The sequence below is a fragment of the Pteropus vampyrus genome, unplaced genomic scaffold (genome assembly GCF_000151845.1).
Source record: "Pteropus vampyrus isolate Shadow unplaced genomic scaffold, Pvam_2.0 Scaffold50, whole genome shotgun sequence".
NCBI classification, from domain to species: domain Eukaryota; kingdom Metazoa; phylum Chordata; class Mammalia; order Chiroptera; family Pteropodidae; genus Pteropus; species Pteropus vampyrus.
In genome coordinates, this window is record NW_011888831.1 from 2,075,447 (window position 1) to 2,101,496 (window position 26,050).

A 26,050-nucleotide genomic window follows, 5' to 3' on the forward strand; every position below is an offset into this window, starting at 1 on the left:
GAATAATTCTGAAGGGACACTGCTCTTGGCAATTAGCGGCTCTGTCCACTCTGGGCCTACAGGTGAAGGAGGACCTAGATACCCACCTGTGGCCCCAGAGGATCTCTCACTTCCCTTACTTGGAGTGTGATCCCAGTTGTGTGGGGTGGCAGAGAAAGCATCTCCCAGAAGAGCCAAACTGACCTGCCTGGGAGAAAAGAGGGTACGAGGGGGCCCCAGCCACGGGATCACAGAAAACATCAGTCCAGACAAAAAAAAGGGGCCCTAGGAGTTGAAGAAGAGGTACTGGAGAGCTGGGAAAGGGGTCCAAATTGTCAGTTAAAATGGAGCAAGGTAAGGAGGGGAGCAGGTTCGCCCACGGTATGCTGTAGGTGGTATCGTCCAGAAGTTATTAATTCATATTCTTCATTCTTTGGTGGTGACACTATACTGCTAGTGGTTCCAGGAGGCTCTGATTTCCACTCTTACTCCAGCAGTGGGAAGCTGCCCAGGACCAGACATTCTGTCCCTGGCCTGGGTTGTCCCTTCCAAGTGCCAAGAGTGATCTGAGGCAGCCCAAGGTCACCTGCAAGAGGCACCGGCTCTGGAGGGTAGTTTTCTCACCTCCTAAGTTGGGATTTGAATCCCATTTAGATGACCTTGGGACTCAGTAAGTAGATGCCAGAACCCAGCATGTGGCCAACGGGAGGCCGAATGGGAGTAGGAGCATGCATCCTGGTCCCTCGGCCGCCTGCTTGTCTCAGAGTTGATAACAGGGCTTTGGGAAAGATGGATGCCAGCAGCCTCTTGGGAGGCTCCCTTAACTTCTGTGTCTGCCCTCCAGCTTCCCATTCCCAGCTATGACCCGGGCCTGGGTCTCTGTGGGGTATGGGCATCAGTGGGTCACTTTGAGGGTATAAACCTCAAAGCTCTGCTGTAACGTGTGCCAGAAGGTTCAGAAGTCCTCAGGAAGGCGGAGGCTGTGTCATGGTCTTATAGCTTTTCCTAAGTCTCAATATGCGTCACATTGGCCCAGTCAGGGAAACGATCCAAGTCAAATATGACCCGTCCCCAAGTGTTGACTGCCAGGAATACACAGAACAGTCCAATTATGTTCATCACTATTCCTGATTTCACCTGGAAGAAAAGAGGGCCAGAATCAGTATCCTCGGGTCAGCAGGGCTGTCAAAACAAAAGTGAATGGGACACTAGGAACTAGTGCACTCAGAGAAGGGGACAATGGCTGGTTTGCTGGGCCCCCCAGTGCTAAGCCAGGCTCTGTGCTCACCCCACCCCCAGACAAAGCAACTTCCTGTCCAGTAAGTATCATCAGTGTTCAAATCATCCCTAGAAAACAGGCAGGACAGTGGGTTCTTTGTGCTCACTTGAGCATTTGGAAAATTGCCTCAGGGAGGCAACCTGAAGCAATTCCCCAAGCCACTTGGGGAGTTACTGAGGGAACATGGGCCTGACTCTAGGTCCTCTGCTCATCCAGCACCTTTACTGTCCCACAAGCACCTGCTGGCTTCCCAAGAACCTCTCTTGGCTTTTTCCGATGTCTGCTCTGCATTCTTTCCTCATGCTCATCAACCACTGCTTTCAAGCCCCGTTGTAGATTTTTCACCGTGAATTGGAATTGAGTTTGCAGTCCATGGTTTCTGGAATCTACCCTCTTTGTGATAATGCTCCATGGAGTCTCAGAGATACCCAGAGGAGAACTGAGATACCTAACACCTGATTGGACTAAGATAGGGACCTTCATTTCTAGCCTCCCCCTCTCACACATTTGCTTCTCCCCTTCTAAGAGCTGCAAAGCTGCCCTCCTTCTCCTGTCAGAGGTGGTAAAGCCAGAGCAGAACTAAAAGAGTTTCTCCAAGGCATCTTCTATTCCCAGGCAATGGTCTCTCTCTCTCTCTCTCTCTCTCTCTCTCTCTCTCTCTCTCTCTCTCTCTCTCTTTCTCTCTGTCTCTCTCTCTCGCCCCTTCCCTGCTTCTACATCTGCAGACACCTCTGTCAATCTCCCTCCTCCATCTCAGTTTTGGGAGTATAAAATGTGAGATTATTTCCAAAAAGAAGAAAAGCTGCATATAAATGCAAATAATGAGGCTAGGTCTGGACATTCGGTGGTATTCCAAAATCATATGACATCACATGTCATTAATAAACAGGACATCTATTACAACAAAAGCATCAAAGCTGATAAGAATAAAGAAAAGTGGCTGCATTACCATGTCGGAAACCTTGAGGTGTCCATAGGCAAACACGATGGCGTTAGGTGGAGTGGCCACGGGCAACATGAAGGCAAAGGATGCACTCAGGGTACAGGGGAGCATGATGTACAGCGGATTGAGGCCAATGGAACGTGACTGGGGGAAAACACAGTACTGCAGCATCACAGATACGGAAAACAAAAGCTTCTGGGACCATCATTCTGAAAAACATTCCCCTATCGTGCTGTGCGTGTTCCCACCTCTGTGCCTTTGTCCTTCTGGGTCCTCTACCCTTTGCCATGTCTCAGGTGATAACTCTGCTAGACCCTGAGAGCTGAGCTCAGAGCAATCTCCCTGGGATGCCTTTCTGAACCCCCTCAATTCTTTCAACACATATTTTTTGGGCACCTACTATGTGGCAGAGACCATGCTGGCCACTGAGACTGCAATGAATCTTTCAGTGTTCCTGCAGTCTAAGTGTGCACATTATCTGTCCATCCTGCCACAGACTGAGAGAGCCTAGAGGGTAGGAACCACGTCTTCTCACCAGTGGATACATCTATGTATGTGTTTTTGTACACATTTGAGATCATTTTAAATATAGAATTTGGTATCCATCTTTTTTATTCTACAGCTTAAAATTCAGCTACACGTAACAGCACTTAGCACAAAGTAGACAGACACTCCTTAAATATTTGTTGAATGAATGAATATCATGATATAATTCATAATGCCTGTCAATATCTATCAAAATTAATAATCTAGCATGCAGATTTACATGCACATGAGGGCAGACACATATGCAACATTATAACAGCAAAATACACAGGAAACAGACCCAACAGCCATCAATAGCAGGATGGTTAAATAAAATACATACATACGAGCTATGAAATAGTTTGCAGATGTAAAGAAGAATTGAATAGGTTTTATGTGCTAACATGGAAAGACCTCTAAGATCTATTGTTAGATTTAAAAAATTAAGGGGCAGAAGCATAGAATAATACAATAATACCTTTTGTTTAAAAAGAGTCTGTGTTTGTGTATGTGTGTGTTTGTGCATGTGTGTGTGATACATCCAGAAAGATACTTAAGAAATTTATAACATAAGTTGTCTCTAGGGAGGACGCTAGAGGGTTAGGGCCTATATTCCTTGGTATTATTAGATATTTTAGCTCACATGTATGTATTACCTTTTCAACTTCAAAAAATTATACGTTTCCATTTTATTAAGTGCCTTTCAAAACTCCGATTTTTAAAAAATGGTTCAATAGTAATATATTGTGTGAATATATGATAACTTATTTCATCAGTCCTCTACTATTATGGAAATATGTTATAATAAATAATTCTGTGATGTGAGTCTTTATAATACAGTTGACCATTGAACAACATGGATTTAAACTGTTCAGGTCCAATTATGCACACGTTTTTTTCAATAAATGGACTGTCAGCCCTCCGTATCCCCAGGTTTCCCATCTGCAAATTCAACCAACCACAGATTGAAAACATTATTTTTCCATTTGCATTTGGGAATCTGTGGATGAGGAAGGCCAACTGTATGCATTATTCTGTGCCATTATATATAAGGGGCTTTAGCATCTGCAGATTTGGGTATCTGAGGAGAGTCCTGGAACCAATCACTCATGGATACTGAAGGACTATAGCTACGTTCTGGGGGAGTCAAAAGTTATACACGGATTTTTCAGTGTGCAGGGGGTCAGTGCTCCTTACCCCCGCTTTGTTCAAGGGTCAATTGTATATACTTGTAGGCATCTCCGATGATTTCCTGAGGCATATTCCCAGACATGAAATTGCTGAGTCAAAATGTATGAGCAGGTTTTAGGTTAAGCTTCCTGTGGGTAAACAGGTCTCTGAAAAGACTGAACCAAGTTACACTTCTTCTGGGAATACCTGAGAGGACCCAGGCAGGAGCACAGTCTGTTTCTTGGTTCTTTCATTTGTCCTGGTCTTAGGTATGCATGATGTGTGCACCCTATGTGGCTTTGTGACCCAGCTAAGGGGTCACAATCTTTCCCTTTGCCACAAGTGGGCACTGAGGCAGGAGTGTGAGTGGGCTTGGAGGCAGCATGGGAAATCCTACTTGGAGGCTTCTTGTTCTAGAAAAGCTGGTTTTCGAAGGGCCTGGCCACCCTGTTGGGTTAAGACCTCCATTTGTCTGGGTTGGGGCCCTCGGGGCTCACTGCTGGGGCTGGAGGTGACAAAACCAGCCCTTTACTGGGGATGGAGAGAGGCCTCACCACATGCCCATAACCAGAAGATGTCCTCTGCATCTGAGTGGGTAGTCTGCTTAGGGGAGGAGGAGGTGCAGCCACCTTGCTATTGCTCACACTTTCAACTTCACTTGGACTAGAAGGAGAAAACCTCTCGAGTTTGCTTTTTATACACATGGACACCCCAGCAGCCAAGTGGAAAGTTACCAACTGCAATCTTGTGTTCAGGTTTTTATAAGTCTGTCTCCCAATTCTAGAATGACAACCACAGCCTCTCTCTGACTAGTTTTGCGGTTTCTTGGCCCTCAGCATAAGTGTAGGACGAAGAATTTAAATGATATGCTCAAAGATCCCACAACTGGGTCTTAGGCTTTCTGACTCCAAGCGTAGGGCTTTTCCTGTGCCACCTTGAGGTCAGTACCGCCATGTGATGAGTGACAGAAAGAAATGCAAGAAAAGATCACAGCCGATTTCCCCCATAAACTCTGCCTTCTTCTAAGTCCCAACTCCAAAACATGCTTGCCCATAAAAAAAAAGCTCCTTACCCCGGCACTCAGCATCCCCCTCCACCACCACCCACTGCTGATCCTTGATCCCTGCACTTACCACACAAGGCTTCTGGGAGTCTTCTGTCATGCACCTCATTTCTTTTACTTGGGCTCTCCATCTTCCCAGAACATCCTCTCCCCACAACCATTCTCAAGCCCTACCTGCTCCAAGACCTCTTCCTGGTGGGTCCTAGCCAGCAGTATCTCCCTGCTTTGCAGTCCTCCTACATACCCAAGCTACATACTCAGAGACCCTCTATCATTCCCCCATGTCTTTTGTTTGCTCCTACTTGGTGCAAGTCCTGTCTTCTCATCTGGAGAAGTAGTCAGTTACATTTATAAATTTTGAGCACCTGGTTCATGCTTAGTACTTCGGCCAGCACAGAGATCACAAAGAAGAACTAACAAAGCATTGAGGTCAGGCCCAGGATCATCAAGGGCACACAAGTCCCATCAGAGCCAGAGCCAGACCCAGGTCTCCAAAGCCTGGTTGGGCTCTGGCCCCTGATTTGATAGCTTCCTATGAAATGATGGGTAAGGGCCCACCCCCTGCAGAGTTACTTACCATGGAAGCAAAAATGGGCAGGAACAGGGTGGTGGTGGCCACATTGCTTGTGCACTCAGTGAACACAGCAACAAGTAAGGACAAGATCAAGGTGATGGCTGTCGGAGGCACAGCATGCAAGGGCTCCATCTGCTTTCCCATCCATTCAGACAGCCCTGAGACCTGGAAAGCACCAGAAAGGCTGTCACTGCAGGGCTACAGTTCCTCCAAGGCCAGTAGAGATGCTCATCTTTCTCCAGGGAGCTCAACCCATCCCCAACTTCTGATTCTGTCTGTTTCCATTCCATAGGTGATCTTATCCATGCCCCAAATTTCAATCATTATCCTCACTCTGCTGTCTCCTAAGTCTGTGTTTCCAACCCAGCTGGTCTACTATTCAGATTTAAACATCCATACTCCTAGAAATTTCTAGCCAGATGTCCCATGAGCATGTCAGACTCAACATAGCCCAACCTGCATTCATCCTCTTAAGCTCAGAGTCTACTGCTCCCCCTGGGCTCCCCGGCTTGGTGAATGGACTCACCATCTATCTGCTGTCCAACCTAGAAGACTGAGAGTCATCCTAGAGGTCTCTGCCCCCCTCATTTCTTCTATTCAATCGGTCACCAAGTCACCCCAAACATCTCATGTCTATTGTCTCCTCTCAGTATCCCACAGTTCTTGAAGCTCAGGATAATGATTTGAGGTAGAAATTGGGGATCTAGATTTGGTGCTTTGGGCTGAGAAGAGATTGTCCAGAGAGAGAATGAAAAGTGAACAAAGAAGAGGCCAAGGACAGAGCCTTGAGGAACGATCATACTTAAAGGAGAACAGAGGAAAAGTCAGCGAAGGAAGCTGAGCAGGAACTGTCAGAGTTGGAAGGAAACAAAGATAAAACGGTGTCTTGAGGGCCAAAGAGGGACTTTCAAGAAGAAGAGAATGGTCCATGGAGTCCAGTGTTCTGAGACTCAGTTGGATGAAGGCTATAGAGTGTCTCCTGGGTCTCCTTCAACCCTTACCCTGCCCAAGCCTCCACTTCAGACATCAGAGTGATTTTTCCCCAAGTGCAGGTCTGACCAAGTCACCCTCTGCCTCAATCCTTCAGTGGCTGACCACTGTCTTCAAAATAAAGTCCACACGCCCTATCTTGAATTCAAGATCCTCCATTAAGTCATTTCTGTGAGCCTCGCCAGCTTCATCTTCTGTTCCTCAGCTAGATACCACACACTTATTCCTTTACTCATGTATCACTTCTTCTTGAAATGTTCTTGCAAATATGTCCCCCTCTCTGGGCTGTGAAGTCTTCAAGAACAGGGAATAATTTCAATCTCTTCTGTAATTCCCATGCCTGGACTAGTATGAACATAATAGAAATGTTTGATGAATGAATGAATGATAGATGAATGTATGACTAGATGGAGAAGTGACCAGACAGATGGATTTGTTTATCTAAAAAATATTTATGCACCCACTATGCACCAAGCTCTGCCTTAGATGCCGAGGAAATAGCAATAACAAGATAAATCAAGTCTTTCTATTTATTACATTCTATTCCTGGATGGATGGGCAGATGGATGAATACACGGATAGGTAAATGGATGGATGGAGGAAAGCAGTACCATGCTGGCTCATCCCTTCCTCTGGCTCATTTCTTCCTTGTCAGAGGTAAGAAAGTTACATATTGGGGTGTTTTCCCCCAAAAGGTGTTCCTCTCCTACGCTGCTGTATACTTAGCTAGAGAAGAATTTTTAAATGGCAGCCATATCAACAAAGAGTCCAGCAAGTAGAAAAATCAAAGATAATAGTGAAAATATTCACAAGGACTTGAAAGAAAGATTTCCCAAGGATAAATCAGAGCAAAGATCCTTATTACCAAATCCCAAAGGAGACCTCACAGCATCCTCTGCCTCTCTTGGCTAACCAGGGTCACTTAAATTCACTCATTTCTGCAATCACTCAGAGTACGTTCTCTATTCCAGGCACTAATCATGGTGTGGGGTTCCTAGATGACAAGACAGAGTCTCTGTCCTCAAGAAAATTGCAGTTAGTGAAGGGGACTGGCAGAGAACCAGCCCAGGGGTACAGAGTTGGAGGGATGTAGTACTTTTTTGGCTGCCCTCTTGGTGAAAGAAGGGGGCCCCAGGCAGCCTACAGCTGGAGAAGTTACCTCGCATCCTTTAGCCAGAGCAAATCCGCCCCCCAGTAGCAGCACAATGCCCCAGGGAACTTTCTCTTGGGTCACCTTCCAATTCAGCAATGTAGGAGGATAAAATGGAGTTTTCCTTTCTGATAAGAAAAAATAAAGCACACATGTACACAACCCAGAGCAGCATTCGAAAGCAAAAGAGATCTAATGAAGGGGAATAAAAACCCATAAGAACAGTGAGTACCATCTCATATCTGTAAGTTAGCTAAAATTTACAGTAATTACTACACCCATTGCTGGTGAAGATATGGTAAAACAATTACACACTCCTGGTGGCATTATAAATTGGTACAATCTTTTTGAAAAGTAATTTGGCGATACATTTACGAGCCATTAAGACATACATGCTCTTTTATCCCAGCAGCATCCTAGACATACGTACTCTTTTATCCCAGCAGTCCTAGAAATTTATTCTAAAGAAGAAACACCCTCCAAGAAAAAGCTACATATGTGAATACATTAATTTATAATAATGAAAAATTCAAAAACAGATTGTTCCATAACGGGAGAATGGTTACAGTCCCTTAATGCAATATAATGCTGTTATTAGAGAAGATAAATTTGAAGACTGTAGCGGGATTATGACGGGAAATACTTATGTAACCTCAAGTAAAAATATGAAAACAAATACAACAAAGTAACAGTATTCAAATTGCGTATTTTAATTATGCCCATATAATATATGTGTACGTTAATAAAGACTAGGAGGAAGAGAGAAACTCAGAAGTACTGCTGGCATTATGAAAAATGTGAAACATTTTTCTGTTTCTATTATATTAGTAAGATTTCAAATGTTTAAAAAGCAAAGAAGAGATTTTGAACTAAACAATACCCAGAGAAGGCTTGAAAAACTCTCTCTGTCCATACTTTGTAACCTCGCCAGTCCTCTTCCGTAGGGTACGATTTTCTCCTTCCTGAGCCCAGGGACTCCCACAGAGAAACTTTGCTGGCCAGGGCCCCAACCCTGACGAATGGAAGGCCAGGACAGGAGCCTTACCTTCCTTAGTCTGGCTGCAGAAGTTGAACTTGGGCTTCTGAGAAGGCACAATGAATAGCAATATGGCCACGAAGATAGCTACGGTGGCATCAGAGGCATACCTATAAGTAGGGGAGAGTGTGGGATGAGCCAGCTCAGCTGCAATGGCAGTCATGCAACAAACCTGTACCATGCCTAAATGCTCTTACATGAAGAAACAGGCTCAGCTGGATACGAAACCTGGAATCCCATAGACCAAGATTAGGAGTGGTGTGGTAGACTGAATTCTGGCTGGAAACCAAGACACCCCATTCTTGGCCTGGCTCTGAAGAAAGAAAAGATGGCAGAGCAGAACTCAGGGGGTCCCGCTCTAGTCCAACGAATCTTTCTTGATCATAGCCCTGGTCACCCTTCCTGGCCAAGTATTTTCTGCTCAGCCTGATGAGGCAGGAGGGTCACAGGAACACGTCCATGGGCTTGTCATGAAGATTGGTGAGAAAAAATGAGTCATGAAACCAACAGAGTGATCCAGAACTCAACTACAGAACACAGGAATGCCATGGAGGGTGCTACAGAAGAAATGACTTACTTTGTCTCGCCCTCCTCCCAGGCGACTGACAGCCAGCCGGGCATGAAGCCAGGGTCCCGAGAGAACCACAGGCTGACCAGCAGGAGGAAGCAGAGCAGGACGTTGATCTCGGCGAAGGATAAAGGCCCCAGCTTCCTGTACTCCTCCTGCAGCACCTTGTAAGCAGCCTTCTCTTTATTCCTCCTCTCCAACCCACAGCCCCAGGACTTTTTAAAACTAGAGGATGTGAAGACAAGAAAACAGCAGTGCAGGTTGGTTAGCTCAGGGGCTGATCAGATGGAAGCCTAAATATTGGTCAGCAGAACTTGGCATAAAGGCCTATGGTGCTGCCTGTCACCTGCGGGGGCCTTGAGCAAGTCCCTTTCCTGCTCCTCGTTTCTGTCTTCTGCCTCTCCTACCTCACAGGACATAGTGGGGAAAGTCTCTGTTATGCGTGCCCAGCATATGCCCCAAGGTGCCCCCAGAACTGAAGGGTACTCCCAGAGAAGGCAGGAAATGGCACCAGTGAGGCAGCCAGTTCTGGGCCAAGTCTCAGGGACAATGAAGGCAGGAAAGGAGAGGGCATCTAGGAAGGTGGGAGGCTGAGAAGAACGGGGGAGGATGGAGGGGTTGGGCAGGAGCATCAGAGGCAGAAATAAGCAGGTGGCAAATGTGACCAAGCAGGTGCTCATTTGCCTGGAGACCAGCTGCTCCCATCATCCGAGTTCTGGAGCTGGCTCAAGGTGGTGGCAGGGCTCTGTCACATGCTTCCTGAATCTTCTTCCTCTCACCACTGCCTGGAGCTGCCTTCTATGGTCCTGGGATGCCAGCCTCATCATCAGGGTGGCTCAGGAGGACACAAGGAACAAGCAGATTGGGCCAAGCAGGAGCAGGATAGGTGCCTACATTCTGAGGAGCTGGAGGTGTAGGATTCAGGATCCAGGAGACTCTGGAGCTAGCAGCAGGCATGGCTATGGCAGGAAGGAAGCCAGCCCTGGCCCTGCTCTTGGATGGGCTCCCTACGGACTGGTGCCTATTGGCCAACAATACCTGCCCAGGGTTCCCTACAAGAGGGTTACCAGCATGAAAGGGCAGAAAGGAGGGATTCTTGGAGGAGGTGCAAAGGGGACCTCAGTGGTGAGGAGGGGCTGAGGCCACTGGGGCCCAGGACATAGCCTTGAGGAACTCTCTGAAGATCTCATGCACACGTTCCAGCCCTTGTCAGTCTGAAAGTGGTGGGCCAGGCCATGAGGATTTTTCCTAGAGAGCTCACCCTATGGACGTCCTTCCTGGGGCCCTAAGACAGACTTCCTAGGAGGGCAGAGGGTGTTGGAATGGGTGCCAACGTGCAGATTCCTGAAGCCATGGCTGGATGTGAACCACCCGTGAGAGGGTGAAGGCCATGCTGATGATGGGACAGGGCCTGGAGCATGGGACACGGGATGTTAGAACGTAGTCTCCCAAGGTGCTCAGGGGTTGGGAAAGGAAGTGACAGCAATGATCCTCAGTTCTGCACAGCCTGCCGGGATCTCATGCTGAACAAAGAGCAAGGCCACAAATCCCAAGGATCACCTGCTTGAGACGCCCTCCAGATTGCCCGACTTAAGGACGACTCTGCTGGCGTGGAAGGTGGCCTTGGCCCCTGGGTGTGAGAGTCAGTGTTCTATCAGGCTCCCATCTGCTGCACCTGTTGTTCTCTAGACTCTAAGGCTGGGCCAGAGGCTTCAGGTTTTCAGGGTAAGGGCTGACTCTGGTACTCCCAGCTACAGAGCCTGTGTCTGATGCTGCTGACAAGTCCTGACACCACAGTGGTTATGGACTCTGGGGGCTGCTATGCACATGCAGTTATCCAGAACTGACTCCCATAGTGGTGCTGCCAAGCCTTCAAGTCTCTCTTACGCTAAGCAGTTTCACCATCATCTCTGGTTTAATCCCGTCTAGTGACCGCTGACCTAGCACGAGATGCAGGCAAATTGATCCAGTTTGCCTGTGGGAGTCCGGGGGTGAGGTGGGTGCCAATTGTCCTTCTGTAGTAGAATGGCCTTAAGGATGATGTGGATCAACTGGGTGAATATGCTGAAGAGCCAAATAGAGGTAAAGGGACCCCTGAGTCCCTGAGGACTGCCTCTGCTATGGCAGGTGTCCAGAAGAGCCCTCACCAAGGGGTCAGCCTGGCTAGGAAAGTTGGGCATAAGCCATCAGTGATACCCCATTAGTCCTGAGGAGTCCTGGGGGGTCTGTGGCCCCCTTGGCTGGAGGTGGCTGAGAGGTCACCCATAAATTTAGGAAGATACAGTTTATATGGACTAGGCCAAAGGCAATGGCCCTGACATTGCTCTCCATGACCCTCCAGATGAGAGAGTCGAGTGAGGGAACAGTGAAGATGCTTCCCACAGCTGAGACAGGTGTTGTCTTGCCTCAGGTGAGGTGGTCCAGGAGGCATGGGGGGCAGGAATCCTGAAACAGGTCCCGGTATATGTCAGGACATGACCTGGGCCAGAGAACATCTCCTATTGTCCTGTCTGTCAAGCTGATTGTAAAAAGTTGTCCAAACGAGGCTGCCTGTGAGCCATCCTCCTGCCCACTACACTCCATGTCCAGTCGGCGAGGGCTCCTGAGCTGGAGCCGCATGCCGGAAAGGGTTGGAATAGGCAGCAGCCCTGACCCAACCACAGGCAGACTCCAGAAGTCTCTTGTCTCCCTGCCAGTCAAGAAGAGATGACTGAGGCCACATCAGGCCAGGTAAACCACAGCTCCAGTCCTTGGCTGAGTTTCCAGGGGCATGGTGTCCACTTCTAGAGGCTGGTGGTTCCTTATGGTCTTGGGGCCAAGCTGGCTACCCTGTGCTTGTTCTACCAGGGAACTCCGTAGGCCTCAGGACTTCAAGGCTCCCAACCCCACCCTGAGGGGCAGCCACGACTGGTGTCTCTGACACCCAGCTGTACCTAGGCCTCAAGGCAGTCGAGGGCGGCGACCCTTAGCCTCCCTAAGCAGGGACTGTTATGAACTGAATTGTGCCCCCCGGAAATTCATATGTTGAAGCCCTAACCCCCAGTGAGATCGTATTAGGAGGTGGGCCTTTGGAGGTAACTAGGTTTATATACCGTCATGAGAGTAGGGCCCAATGACTAGGACCTGTGCCTTTATAAGAAGAGGAAGGCTGCCGAGCTCTCTCTGTGTGTCTCTCTCTGTCTCTGTCTCTGTCTCTGTCTCTCTGTCTCTCTCTCTTTCCCCCACCACTCCCACCCATGTAAGGACACAGTGAGAAGGTGACCTTTGGCAAGCCAGGAAGAAAGCTCTTACCAGGAACCAAATTGGCTGGCACCTTGATCTTGAGCTTCTAGCCTCCAAAACTGCGAGAAATAAACGTCTGTGGTTTAAGCCACCCAGTCTGGCATTTTGTTATAGCAGCCCGAGCTGGCTGAGACAGGGATGTAGAGTAGTGGGCACAGGCTCTAGAGCCAAACTGCCTGGGTTCAAATCTCAGTCCCAGGACTTCCAAGTTATACAACCCTGCATAGGCCATTTAGCCTCTCCATGCCTCAGTTGCCTTATCTGTAAGTTGGGAATAATAAGAGTACCTACCTCACAGATTGATGTGAAGATTGATTAATATACATAGTGCTTAAAATCTTGTCTGGCATTTAATAAGCACTCAATAGATGTGGGCTGTTGTTATTACTGTTGCCCCTTGAAGAGACACAGACACTCACCTGCAGCCTGCAACAGGTTTGGGGCAGGTCTCCTGAGGCCCACTGGATGGACGTGAGGACTTTCGTCCTGAAGCAGGTGTGAGAAGCAGAGCAAAGATCTTCAATCAAAACCAAGCTGTACCTAAGCACCTGTGGGAGCAGCTTCCCTCTCACGTGAGGTCTGCACATGAGGGTGGCATGTGAGGGATGCTACTACTGCTACGTAGTTGCTATGACTACTCTGATTACATGGAGGGATTTTTTTACTGGCAGTTTTCAAAACAGCTCCTTCTTCAGAAGAAAACTTATAGAACGGCCCCATTTCTCCCCTTGACTCACAGGTTTTTGTGGGCACTTTTGCCTCTCAGCTCTGAGATCTCCTCCCTCTGGCCACATAGGCCCCTGTCTTTCATTTGGCTCCAGCTGCCTGTGAATTAAGGCACAGCTAAGTACTTTCCATCCCAGTGTAAGAAGGCCACTTTTGCGCCATAGATAAATTTGTGTGTTTTAAAATCACAACAGCTTTTTTAGATGTTTGACAGCCACACACTGTGGTTTCTGTCCAAAGTCTGGCTGCTGTCAAGGTCGACTCTTGATGAACTTGCCAGTGTGCTGGGAAGAGGAAGGTAAACTTTCCAGAACCTACACGCTGCTAGGAACATTGTGGGCATCCAGTAAAGGGCTGGGTTTGGATTGTTTGGACATTATCAGGTGGTCTGCTGTGACCAGACCTAATGGACACATACGCCAAGTGGAAGTTTGTCCAGCAGTATCGATTTGCACATGAGGACAAGATTCCCTTTAATTGCTTTGACTCACATTGATGACACACTCTTTCTCCCTGGGCCAGGAGCCGGGATATGTGCAAGGGATAGCGAGGACTTACCATAGGCCCCAGAGGAGCTCCAGGGGCAGAGGTGGCACTGGAACATGACTACAGGTACCAAGAGACAGTGCATCTCATAGCCCAGAGGAGCTGAAAGAGCAAGCAAGAAATTCTTCCACGATGGAATGAGGGTGGAGAAAAGTCAGGAACGGTGTCCCTGAGGAAGCAGCATTTGAACTGGCCCTGAAGGTTGAGAGGATTAGAAGGTAGGAAGATGGGGAAGGGCATTCCAGGAAGAGAGAACAGCATGTGCAAAGACACAGTGAGCAGGCTTGGGTGGACAAAATGAGAGGGCAGACAAGCAGGTGATGGGGCTGGAGAAGTAGTTGGGGCCGGACAGGAAAAACTTTTTGGACTTGCCTACTAAGTCTGAGGGTTCTTCCATAGGTGCATTGCAGATTAGACTCTTTATTCAGGAAGTAGCTCAAACTTACTTGAATTTCATATAAATACACTGGAGCCACAACCAGGCGAAAAGCAGCATGATCACCATGTTGGGAAAGGCAAATCCAAACCAAGAGGCGAAGTTCACAGTATCTTTACTTTCGGGAAACAATCTGAAGGGAGAAACACCAGTCCACATCTCTATCAGATGCTGAGCCATAGACCCCAAAGGACCGTCTGGAGCAGGGGCCTCATCTTCCTGAGGTCCAGCCACCCAAACCTGCCATCTGGTATTACCCCAGTCAGGTGGGGGCCTCAGAACATGGCCACACACAAGACAAACCTGAGTGGTGACCAATCGGCCCTGATGAAAATCTCATGAAAGTCATGGTCCCTCCAGAAAAATACACCTTTGTACACACATAATTTGGCAGCTTCAGGGGGTCCAAGGGTGCCTCAGAACCCTCGTTCTGTGGGCCTCTGCAAAGGAAGAGCCCCCTTAGGAAAGCAAATCTCAAAGTTCCCCAGGGTGGGACTTCACTCCAGGCCCCACCTTCTACCCCCAGGTGTTGCTCTCTGTGGCCCAAGGGTGTCAAAGTAAACACAGAGCTTTCTGCACTCAGCTGGACAGCTGCCTTTCTCAAAGGAACTCCAGGGAAAACCGTAAGGCTATCATTACAGAAAACATTCACAGGATCAGAATAGTCTGCCTGTTGGATCTCAACTGTGCCAGCCAGGTTCCAGGCCTGTCCTTCCTACCTCCTAACTGCCCTCCCCACCTGTCCAGGACTCTTGTATGCGCAGAACGAGAAACATCATACTTAAGTTTCTTCCCTCTGTGCCCACTGCAGTTTGTACTTACCTTCATTAATGCATTTGCATAACCCACCTAGATTCTCCGAGCATCCACTGCCCTTAGCCAACTAAGACTATCCCTCTGACAAAGCCCAGTTTTCCCTCATTTCTGTGATCCCAGCCCCATGGGGCACAATGCCAGGCACAGAACTGGGTCCTCAAGGCTTATGTCCCTTCATGGCCAAGGAAAGTTCCAGACCACCCGTGTGGTCCACCTGGGGCCTCACAAGGGCACTAGTCACCTCAAGGGCAATTAGAGGAACTATAGTGAATAAGCTGGTGAGGCAATGAGTGATCTAACCTCTAACCTTTTATGCCATCTCTAGATCCCCAATATCATAAGACTATCACCATTCCCAACCAAGGTCAGTGAGCCGGATTTAAGGGGAGCATCTGTAGGGGTGTCTATTTTCTGCAAGTTTTAACCAAAGACCTGACATCTGAAACTATATTGTCTTTTCCACGACTTTAGTGCAGAGTTCAATCACATGACCTGTCTGAGCAAGAATCCCGAGCCCAGAGAGAAAAGGTGAGACTCACTCCAGGACAGAAAGCAACCAGATCTGAGGACTGTCATCAGCTCCCACCCCCAATGGGTCCTGAGCAAGTGCAGCAATGCTGGGACCCAGAGGCTGATGGGGGCATATCCTCCCACCCCTACAAAGTCCTAGCTCCAGGACCCAGCTAAGGAAGAGGAAGAGGTGGATGGGTCCCTCCAACCCCAGGGCCCACGTTGTTGTCCCCACAAGGCATGGCCAGTGACTCACTCATGCATTTGGCCCAGGAGCACCACGTTGGGTCCTGTCCCGGTCAGGGTGGCAGTGCCTCCGATGCTGGCCGCGTAGCACACACACAGGGTCATGGCCTTGCACATGCTCTTCCTGTCACTGTTCTCCCGCTGCCCCATAGCAGGGCCTTCAAAAATCACTTGGCTCCCTGTAGTGATACACCTCCATGAGCTGAGCCAGTCTTGGGGGCCTCCTGCTCAGCTCCAGCTTTTAATTCTGCTGCTGCTCTGAGGACGGGGACATGCCAACTATGCCGGTTCCCTTCTCAAGTTTTCCTCAGCCTCTAGCCCAAAGCTGTAGTCTGGTCCTGTCTGCCTTCCCAAAGTCACTTCCCATGGCTTCCTCAAGGCTCCTTGATGCCCTGTGCAAATTGAGCAACTTCAGACACACACCCTTCTTTTCTGCCTTCTTGCCGTTACTCCAGCTGTCCCTTCATCTAGGGGGGTGTCCAAATCCATCTCAGGTGTCTTCTTCTGGCAAGGCCTCTCCCTTGTCTGAGCTCCCTCAGTATCTGGCTTGTGGCATTCTGTAGTTTCCCCCAAGTCAGAGGAACTGTACAAGGGGCCTTATTCCCCCACCCCTTGGGCTCCATGAGTCCAGTATGGGTGTGTCTGCTTCATCTCAGCAACCCAAGGTCCTGGCCCAGGGTCTGGCAATCAGGCCATCAGCATGGGTCAAGCCCCCTGTGCTGGGCCCTGGCAATGGGGTAGCAAACAACACAGAGACTAAAACAGGCACCATCTGACTTCCCTGAGCTCGGCACATAGTGGGAAAGCAACATGGGACAACCACCCCAATACCTGTGAGAGCAGAGAGAAGAGAGGGTTTTGTCCTATTCAGGGGAGGCCTCTCTGAGGATGAGTAGGAGAAGAAAGGGGTGAAGGGCACCCAATAGACGCTCAAAATATGCCCAAATGAATAATCAAATGAGCACATATTGATTTCTGTGATTGGCAGGAACTGAAGGTGGGAACTTGCTATAGGTTCCAACTTTTATGCAATAATTACATTCCTAAAACTTAGGAAAACAGCATTTTCTAAGTATTTCTCTGTATGCTTGTTTAAAAGTAGGTTTCAGGAGTCAGGGAGGTGGCCAAAGCTTTTGGTAACAGAGAGGAAGGCTGCCACTGGGAACCCTGGCGGCACCCTGGTTGGGGCTTACCTGGCAGCTCACTGGCCTTGCCTTTGTCTGCCAGCTCCAGGGCCCCCAGGTTGGCCTCAGTGGCTGCGCTTGCGGCCTCCATCTGCTGCAGCACGGCCTCTACAATGGGCACCATCATGGCGGTGGTGGCTGTGTTGCTGATCCACATGGACAGGAAGGCCGTGACACCCATGAAGCCCAGCATCAGCCTGCAGAGGAGGAGCAGGAAGGAGAGAAGGAGAATCCCACCCTGCCCACCCCCGAGCCTTTAGAAAGTAACAGGGAGGCTAGGTCCCCCTGTAAAGATGCAGAGTAGTCCAAGAGAGGATGCAATTTTAGTGCCTTCCTCCCTCTCTACCGCCCTCTTTTCCTTCCTCCTTCCCTTCTTTCTTTCTTTCCTCCCTCCTACTTCTCTCTGCAAACATTACTGATGTCTATTCTGCTGGCTACCAGGGTCACCAAGAGGTCACCAAGGGTCATCTTAGATCCAGTAATGGTTCTAAGAAGCTTCCATCTAGCAGGGGCAACATAGGCATCCGGATGTGGAGAGTTGGCCCTAGTATGACCTAGGAGTGTGCTGGAGCAGCCCTATGTGCAAGTAGCTTCAACATCTCACTTCTGTCTAGAAGATTCTCACACTCCCCAGACCCTGCTCCACCTCTCATGAATTCAGAAGGGCTGCGCAGAGTCAGCCTTCAGGGAGTAGGGTGAGCCTGGGAGGGATCCAGGGAAGCAGGAGCTCCCTCACGGCTGACCACCCCCACCCCACTGCCCCTCTCTGCATACACACTTTATGCCCCTCTACTCTGCAATGGACTAGATCAAACTAACAGTATTCAGAAAACATATTCCCTTAATTTATAACATCTGTCTTCTACGTCTGTTTCATCTTTACCATCTGCCTAGAACGCACCTCATGGTCCTTCAAAACCTGTCCCTCCTCTGTAGCCTTTCTCCCAGCACACACCAGAGAGGGCTGAACACACCTCCTCCATCCTCCCTCCAACACTAAGCACTGGCTGGATTCGGAGGACCTGTTTCCATGTCTGCTCCTTCTTTGGATGGTGAGCAGGAGAAGGGTCTGATTCTTCTCCACGGCTTCCATGTACCCTGGCACAAAGCCAGGAATGGAAGGAGCTCAGGGAGGGCTGGCTGAATGGAGCACATCTGCTCTTGGTCTCCATGCCCCTCTGAAGTCAGGCTTCTCCCCAAGGCCACTAATTTGCCTGAAGAAGGGTTCTAGGGGCTGTACTGCACCAAGGTCCAAGGTGGTGTCCATGCAGGTTGGCCTCATGGACCCACAAGAACAAAGGCTGAGAGCCAGGCTGGGATAAAAGTCAGAAATTGCGTGAACGAGGCTTTGACATGATGCTTCAAGGCACCAAGGGGGCCTCATCATACAGGTCCACCCCCAGGGCAGGCAGTGTCATGGACAGCTGGAAGCCAAGCTCCGAGGAGAAGCTTGGTGGCAGGAAGAAGAAGAGAAGTATCTGTGAACTTCCTGGATTTGGGAGCAAAAGTTCTTCAGCACTCTCAGAATGAGGCCCACCTGCTGATGGAGAAAAGCTGGCCACTCAAAAGGAATCTGAGCTCTCACATTTTTAGAAAATGCAATGGCTTTTGATTTGACCCTGTAAATCAATCACTGGTGGGTTTCGACACCATGAAGGGTAACAGGGATCAAAGAGTCACAAAGCTTTCTGCTCAGGAGAGCCCGAGGCACCAAGGAAGCCAGGCATCATCTCCTGGAGGGCAGACCAGAGTCTGTGTGCTCAGGGCCCAGCAAAGTTCCTGACACATGAACATCTCGGGAAGAATTTGAAGTGAACTAAACAACTGTTGCCTTCCCAGGGCTATCTGGGGTATGCCATCATTTAAGGAGCACATTTCCTCAAAAGAAAGATACATCCTGAGTTCTCGACTAGAGGAGGCAAGGCCTCATCAGACAGGCCAGGTACAATCCCCATGTGACCCTTCTCTGTCTCAAATTCCTTGTCTACAGAACTTGGTGGTAGGAATAATGCCCAACTCTTAGAGTTGTGGTGAGAGTTAAATGGGGAAATAAATAAGATCCCAGCATCATGCCTGGTGCATTGCAGATGCTTGATATATGCAGGTAATTCCGATTATATCAACTCCATGGGTTGGTTGGAAATGGCCTGTTATTGGTGAGGGAAGATCTCGCAGAAGAGAGAGAAGCTGAGGTTCTAAGTGATGTGGAGAGAAATGAAGTAAGAAGCTTCTTTACAGAAGGAACAAATGTGCCAGCTTTAGAAGGATGACCTTTCTGCTTTCCCTGAGCTGGGTGGTTGAGCCACCTCCGGCCTGCTTCTCCCACAAATGCCCTGTCTGGCATGGCTTGATCCAGCCTCCTCCTACCTCATTCTCTGTGGAACCCCACAGCCCCTTCTCCAGGAAGTCCTCTAAACATACAAGGACCCTTGCTGACCAGTCTATTCTGGATTCAGAGAACCTTTACCAACTGCTGCTCACCACTGGCCCCCACCACTGCCCATGCATCTAGTGTCCCCAGCTAAGATTGTCATATGTCCCACCCAGGGATCCACCTGCCTGCCAAGCCCAGGTAATCCCATGGCCCCTCGCCTGTGAGTGATCTGGTTTGTGCTACAGCTCTTCCCCAGCCCTGGGGCCCACAGGAAGCCCCATGGCAAGAAAGAGAAGATATAATTACTGTGCAGGCTTGGCCCCAACACAGAGAAGTGTGCGAATGGCGATCCTCTTATGCAGGTTCCAGTGCTCCACAGCCACAGCCACGATGAGGCCACCCAGGAACAGCATGTTAGTGTCCTTCATGTACTGGACACTCACCTGGAAGGTGGTATGAAGGCCCCATCAGGGTTGCCTCCTGGCCACATACTTCTTGTGCCCACAACCACCCAAGTCCCCAGAGACAGGTGAGCAGACTAGATGCTGACTTCAGGGACAGTTTGGCGTAGGGATGGAGGGTCAAGTGGTATGTCTTCATGGCAAAGCGTATCCATAATGGGCTCATCTGGTCCCCCGGGGGCCTAGGCATCTCAGAGAAGGGCTAGGAGAAGCAGGAAGCTACCAGGATCCCCTGGGTCTGCTCACCTGCTTGGAGTCCATAATCTTCAACAGTGGGAAAAGCAAGGCAGGCATGAGGGAGGTGACAGCCAGAGGGATGACTTCTGTGCACCAGTAAATGGCCATGAGGATGATGACATAAGCACACCTGACAAACTGAAGAGACAGCCCTGAGGCCTCAGCATGCTGCTGCTGCCCTCAGTCTCATCATCTATTAAAATGCGGGTAGTAATACCCACTTCCCTAGGCTGTTTAATGTCTCATCAGCATTTTTATAACTATTTTTAACCATCTAGACTCTGTCCTCTCCCTCATCCCAACCCAGCCAATTAAATTAGCCACCAAGATTATAGTTTCTAGCCCTTTATTCTCTGGCCTCTTCTCCCTCCCGCCTTCACTCCATGGCCACTGCCTTTGCTCAGGCCACATCTCCCATGGCCTGGATGGCTGCAACTACCTTCGAATTTGATCATTCCACTTGTATCATTCCACACCGCTGCTCCCTCTTTATCTTTTGCAAATCTGATCATATCGCTCCCTGTTTGAAAGCCTTCTCTTGCCTTCAAGACAAAACCCAAATGCATTAGCATGACTTAGGAGATGCTCTGCAACAGAGCAGGCCCTACAGACCGCTCCAGCCCCATCTCCTTGCACACTCACACCCCAAGTTCCAGCTACTGCAGAGCACTGAGGCTCCTACTCTTACACATGCCACCCCTCATGGCTCAGCTCAGCATTTCTCCTTTGGTACCTTCCCCCAGCTCCCCCACGGTTTTGGTCTGTGCCTGTCTCTGTGTCTTTCTCCCAACCCCCAGCAATTCACACACTGAGTTGTCATTGTTTGTTTTCTTAACTGTCTCCACCACCACCAAACAGTGAACACCTTGAGGGCAGAGCCAGTGTTTGTGGATTCACTCTGTCCTCAGTACCCAGCATGGGCCTGACACTCAGAAGACCCTCAGTGAGTGCCTATTAGAGGAATGGAGCAGCAGAGCAGGAACTATAATGACATTGCTGTAAAGATATACCTGTACACTATCACTACTCAAGTACATGAGCATGTATTAAGTACATGAAGAACTGCAGGAAGACTTAGAAATTCTTTGTCAGAATTGTGTTATCAGTCATAAAAAATAAATCTTCCTTCAGCATACCATGAGCACCCCAGACATCTCTCTCCTGTCTAATGCAGGGCTTCTCAGCCTCGGCACTACATTTTTAGCTGGATGATTCTTTGTTTGAGAAGGGAGCTGTCCTGTGCATCGTAGGATGTTTAGCAGCATCCTCGGCCTCTGCCTCACTAGATGCCAGAAGTACTTTCTCCAGCTGTGACAACAAAAAATGTCTCCAAGCTTTGCCAGATGTCCCCTGCTTGGGGGGTTGCAGGTATCAATGCTGCTTCAAGCCACCAACTCAAGGCAGCAGTGTAATTAGAAGCCCAGGTGTTGACACCAGGCAGACCTGATCAGTGTCCACTGTCTGCCATTGTCTGGTCTTCAGCAGTCACTCAACAATGTCATTGATAAAATATTCTCACTCCCCACTGTTTCGTGACGTCACCTATAAACTGAGGATTTAATACGTATTTTTAACGTATGGCACACAGAAGTGCTCAGTGAAATTTTGTTATCCAAATTTAGAAGCAGTAGGTGGCACATGTAACCAATTTTCACAGCACAGTTCCTAGAGGCACCAATCATCACTGATATAAAAGACTCAAGGCTGACGACTCCCTCACCTCCATGCCACTCTCAGGAGGCCTAGAGGGTGCCCCAGCCTGAAGCAAATTTGACCCTCCTTGTCTAGAATGCTCCCACCGCATCAGTGGAGAGAGCAGAATAGGATGGGCAATGTTAGACAAGTCGGAGGAAGGGGTGGTAATCGTGCAGAGTGAGATGGATTCTACCTGCAGAGAGGAGCCTGGCTCCCTGTGGTTGAGGTCAGAGCGCTTTCCTGCAGATGGGATGTGGCTGGAAAAGCTCTTAAAGCTGAGTTAAAAGTGAACAGTGGGATTTAAAAGTCAGCACCCAGCACATGTCTGGCACATAGTGGGGCTCAATAAATACATGTTAGATGCACAACTGAATAAAAGCATGTCTAATTATTAACAAGTAAGGGTGTCCATAACATGTTGCTTAATGAAAAAAATGTAGTTAAGAGAACATGCTCTGTGTGTGTGTGTGTGTGTGTGTGTGTGTGTGTGTGTGGAGAGAGAGAAGAGATTTATTGATTGGTTTCTGGAAAGAAGGTCATCAAAATATTAATAAGTTATGGGAAATTGAGGTTATTTTCATTTTTACTTTATACGTTAAGATTTTAAAGATAAGATTTTAAAAATAATTTTAATAAAATAAATGATGCAATCAACATATCATTTATTAAAAAGCTATTTTTTAAAAAAAAGGACCCAGAGAAAGGGCAGAAAAAGTGAAGAGAGATGAAACCAGAAAGAAAACAAGGTGAAGGAAAGGAAGAGAAGAAGGAAGCCTGCAGGAGAGGGGCCAGGGCACTGGCTGAGGGTGGCATGCGCTTGGAGTCGCCACTCCACTTGGACAGTGTCTGCCACGCTGCCAAGTTCTCCCTGGCTTCCCGGCCTCTCTGCCCCATGCCAGTACCTCTGAGTTTCCTTGCACAATGGTGTAGCCATGGGGTGGGGGAGGGGGAATGGGCAGGGAGCTCTTCAGCGGTGACAAAAACAGAGGCACAAAGGGAGAAAACACCAAGACAGGAGTCCAGGCTTCCAGTCACCTGCCCCGCTGAGAGGGACACCACGCGAAGGCTCCCTTTGGAAAGACTTTCACTGATATCTCCTCTTCTCTCACCTGATTCTCACTCCCAGGGCAGGTTAATGACATATATACACACGCTGAGTTGGGTGTTCCATCTCAGGGCCACCTGTGTGTGTATGTGGAGGGGACAGGGTAGAAGCGGGGTCTCAGTCATAGTCTCCCAGAGCAGGAAGATCAGCCAAGCTGCTATATTCCAGGGAACGTCACTCGCCGCAAGCAGAGCTAAAATCACAGCTCTCCTGCCTGGCTCCCACCTGGGGAAGATAACATCTCCCGATCTCTTTCTGCAGAGGATATACGTCTGTTCACAGTTAGTATGGCAACTGAAGTGCCATCACAGTTGGCTCTGCTATCCTTGGTCTATCCAAGGCCTGTGCTCAACCCACCCAAGGGTTCCTCACAGCCTCCCCCTCCTCCATCCTAGGAACTGGCATAATTTCTTTGGGCACCCAAAGCCATAAGTGTCGGAACCAAACTACCTTGCCCAATTGTACAGATGAGAACACCAAAGCCCAGAAAACCCAGGGGCTTAGCTGAAATCACAAGGATGACTGAATGGAGGAAGTCCGGTTTTCTTGCCGAGTTTGCTTTCTGACGTACCAGTACAGCCCCACTCCTCCAGGACTGTCCCCAGAGTATCCCCTAAAGAGCTCCTCTGTTTTCCAAACCTGCCTGGGAGGGGTGGGGGTGGGGGGGAAGCCAGGGATTTCCTGCCTCGGCTGAGAGTAAAAGGGCTGAAAGAGGGAATGAGGAAGGAGCAGCCAGCAGCCACAAAAGGCTTCAAAGGGCTCGGGCCTCTGCCAAACAGGCTTCGCACAGCCCAGCACAGCCTGGGCAAGGGCTCCCAGCACCGCCCCCACCCTGTGGCCAAGACCATTCATTCTCTGCCCCCTTCCCAGGAACACTAGGAGGCCAGGGTTGCCGCTTCCCTGCAACCCTGGGTCCTGCCACCCAAGGTGTGAGCTCTGGGAACATGTCTGCCTCCTGCCACAGCCACAGCAGGCAGCAAGCTAAGCAGGCCCATCCTGATCTGCCTTTCAGCCTGAGAAGGATTTTGACTTAGCTGTGGCTTCCCAGGTTTCAGAGCTGGAAAGAAGTGTGTATTATAGATAGGGAAACTGCGGCTCAAAGAAGGGCCAGAGAGTGGCAAAGACAGCACTTAGGATCCACTTAGTTGATGATCTTTTCCTGTAGGTCCCTACAGCTGGGAATTCCCCAGTCACTAAGTGAAGAGACAGGCGTGAGAAGATGAGAGAGACAAAGGCCCAGGCTCCTTGTCAGCACGGGTGGTATTGGGAGTAGGGAGAGGGAATGAGGTTATGCACTCTAGGGAGATTCTGCTCCCTGGGCTCAGCCTATGGATGTGCTGTGTGGCCGAGATCTAAGCTAACTTCTAGGTATCTGTGCTTATTGGGACGGTTCTTGCGCCCTGGGATCTGTGAACCCCAAAGTGGGTGCGCCTCGGGGTCTCCGTGCCCTTTGGAATTCTTTATAGAGCACCTCCCATCTGGTATCCGGAGCTCCCGAATGTGCGCGCCCCAGGGGGAGCTGTGCCCGCCCGGGAGTCCATGCGCTCCAACTCAGTACTCCCGGGTTCGGTGCCCGCCGCTGGGACCCGGCGCCTGGAGTCGGTGGGGTTGCCAGGAGATGCAACTGACCTTGGCGGGCATCAGAATGATGAGTGGCAGCAGCAGTAGCGGGGTGAAGAACAAGATCACGAAGGACTTGAACTTGGAGACATAGCTCAGTGCCGAGGCCATCGCGCGGGAGGGAGGCGGACGGGAGAGGCGAATGAGGGGCAGCCAGAGGCTCTGCGGGCTTAAGAAGGGGCCACAGTCCTCGCGGGGGTTGCGGGGGAGCGGTAGCAACTCCGCCTCCCACGGTGGGGCCTCCCCGCGGCCCCGGGGCGGGGTCGGTGGGGTGCGCCTGCCCCCAACTCTGCCACCCGGCGGCGGCAGGAGGAGCCTGCGGACTTCAGCGCTTCAGACACCTCCTACCGGAGCGGCTGGAACCCAGGCACCTAAAGACTCTCTAAGCCTTTCCTAGCTGTCCCGGATAGAGGCATGCCAGGCGGGATGTGATGGGTCATCCGGTCTGCCAGCTTTGGCGAGCGGCTTCCCTTCTGCGTTCGCACCTGCCGTTCGCGGGCCCTGCAGGGATCCCAGATGAAAGTCCCCACCGGCCTCTGGATCTTTCAAATCTATCTCCCCAATCTCTCGCTCCCTTTCACCTCGTTACTTCTGCCCCTCGCACCCGCATCCCAGAGAGATCTCTTGCAGAGGTGGTGACCGCGCCTGGCACTCTCGGTATCGGAGACCTCCCCTTCCGCGTCACCCCTTGCTTCCCCGCCATGTCGGTGCCACTCTGGGCATAGGACCCCCTTCCCCCGCGCGCTCCCTCTCCCACGCAGCGCCGGGCGCTCTTCGGGGATCGCAGAGGAGGCGAGGTCACTGTCCTCCGCAGTCCGAGCGCCTTCCGCCCTCCAGCGGACACCCACGCACCCGCTGATGTGCGCAGTTACTTTGGTGGGCATTAGAAGTCCGCTTGGGAGGCTGACTGAGCCCCAGCAGCCACTGCCCTCCTGACCCTAGCTGCTACTGCCATTTTACTGAGGGAAACTGAGGAGACTGAGGGTCCAGCGAGGATGAGACGTAGCCATGGCTACACAGAGGGTCATTCATTCATTCAGCAGGGCGCCTGCCAACAAGTACCGAGAACCTATTCCGTGCCAAGCCCTGTTTTAGGTGCTGGAGATACAAAGATACAGACACCTTTATCACTTTGCTCCCTTCTCCTCCTCTGCCTGCCTGTCATCTTATTCTGCAGCTTTCTTTTGGGGAGTCATACCGCTGCTTGGGGTTTAACCACAGCCGCTCCTTAGTAATTACCACTCTCTGTCTTCAACCCAGCCATGATGCGGGCGTCCCAGATCTCCATATTTTCCAACCTTTGCCAGCTTAGCTGTGCCTCAGGCCCTGAAACTCAATACATCCTAAATCAAGTTCATAACTCTCTTCCTGTGACCTCCACCTAAAGACATATATTCCCCATACCTTTCCTGCATCTGCCTGCCTTAAGCCCTCCCCCTATTTAATTTTCATTCATCTAACCTTGGGTTCCCCTCCCTCATCCCAGGACACTCAGCCCTATTTGTACCTGTATATTTATTGGTGTGATTTTTTAA

The 26,050-nt window shown here is 49.9% G+C and overlaps 2 protein-coding genes across 5 annotated transcripts in view; one reads left to right on the plus strand and one right to left on the minus strand.

The window, feature by feature from the left end:
- Positions 1-9,370, plus strand: part of CUNH17orf100 (chromosome unknown C17orf100 homolog) — a 41,189-nt gene extending 31,819 nt beyond the window's left edge. Inside the window, exon 3 of the mRNA XM_023530439.1 lies at positions 9,308-9,370. The gene's annotated coding sequence lies outside the window, so the exon portion shown is untranslated. The remainder of the gene's footprint in view (positions 1-9,307) is intronic.
- Positions 861-24,705, minus strand: SLC13A5 (solute carrier family 13 member 5). Of its 4 annotated transcripts, none has more exons than XM_011359772.1 (12): positions 24,525-24,705; positions 20,105-20,233; positions 19,704-19,840; positions 17,033-17,220; positions 15,850-16,018; positions 14,278-14,400; positions 9,287-9,502; positions 8,719-8,819; positions 7,683-7,801; positions 5,537-5,698; positions 2,208-2,345; positions 874-1,116 (listed from the first exon to the last, which is right to left on the minus strand). In XM_011359772.1, the coding sequence occupies exons 1-12, from the start codon at positions 24,624-24,626 to the stop codon at positions 985-987; spliced, it is 1,716 nt and encodes a 571-aa protein (XP_011358074.1). In that variant the 5' UTR covers positions 24,627-24,705; the 3' UTR covers positions 874-984. The 4 variants fall into 4 exon arrangements, with proteins under 4 accessions (XP_011358076.1, XP_011358074.1, XP_011358077.1 ...); XM_011359773.1 differs by having other exon boundaries at positions 875-1,116; positions 17,033-17,169; XM_011359774.1 differs by lacking the exon at positions 20,105-20,233 and having other exon boundaries at positions 861-1,116.
- Positions 24,706-26,050: the final 1,345 nt, after the last annotated feature.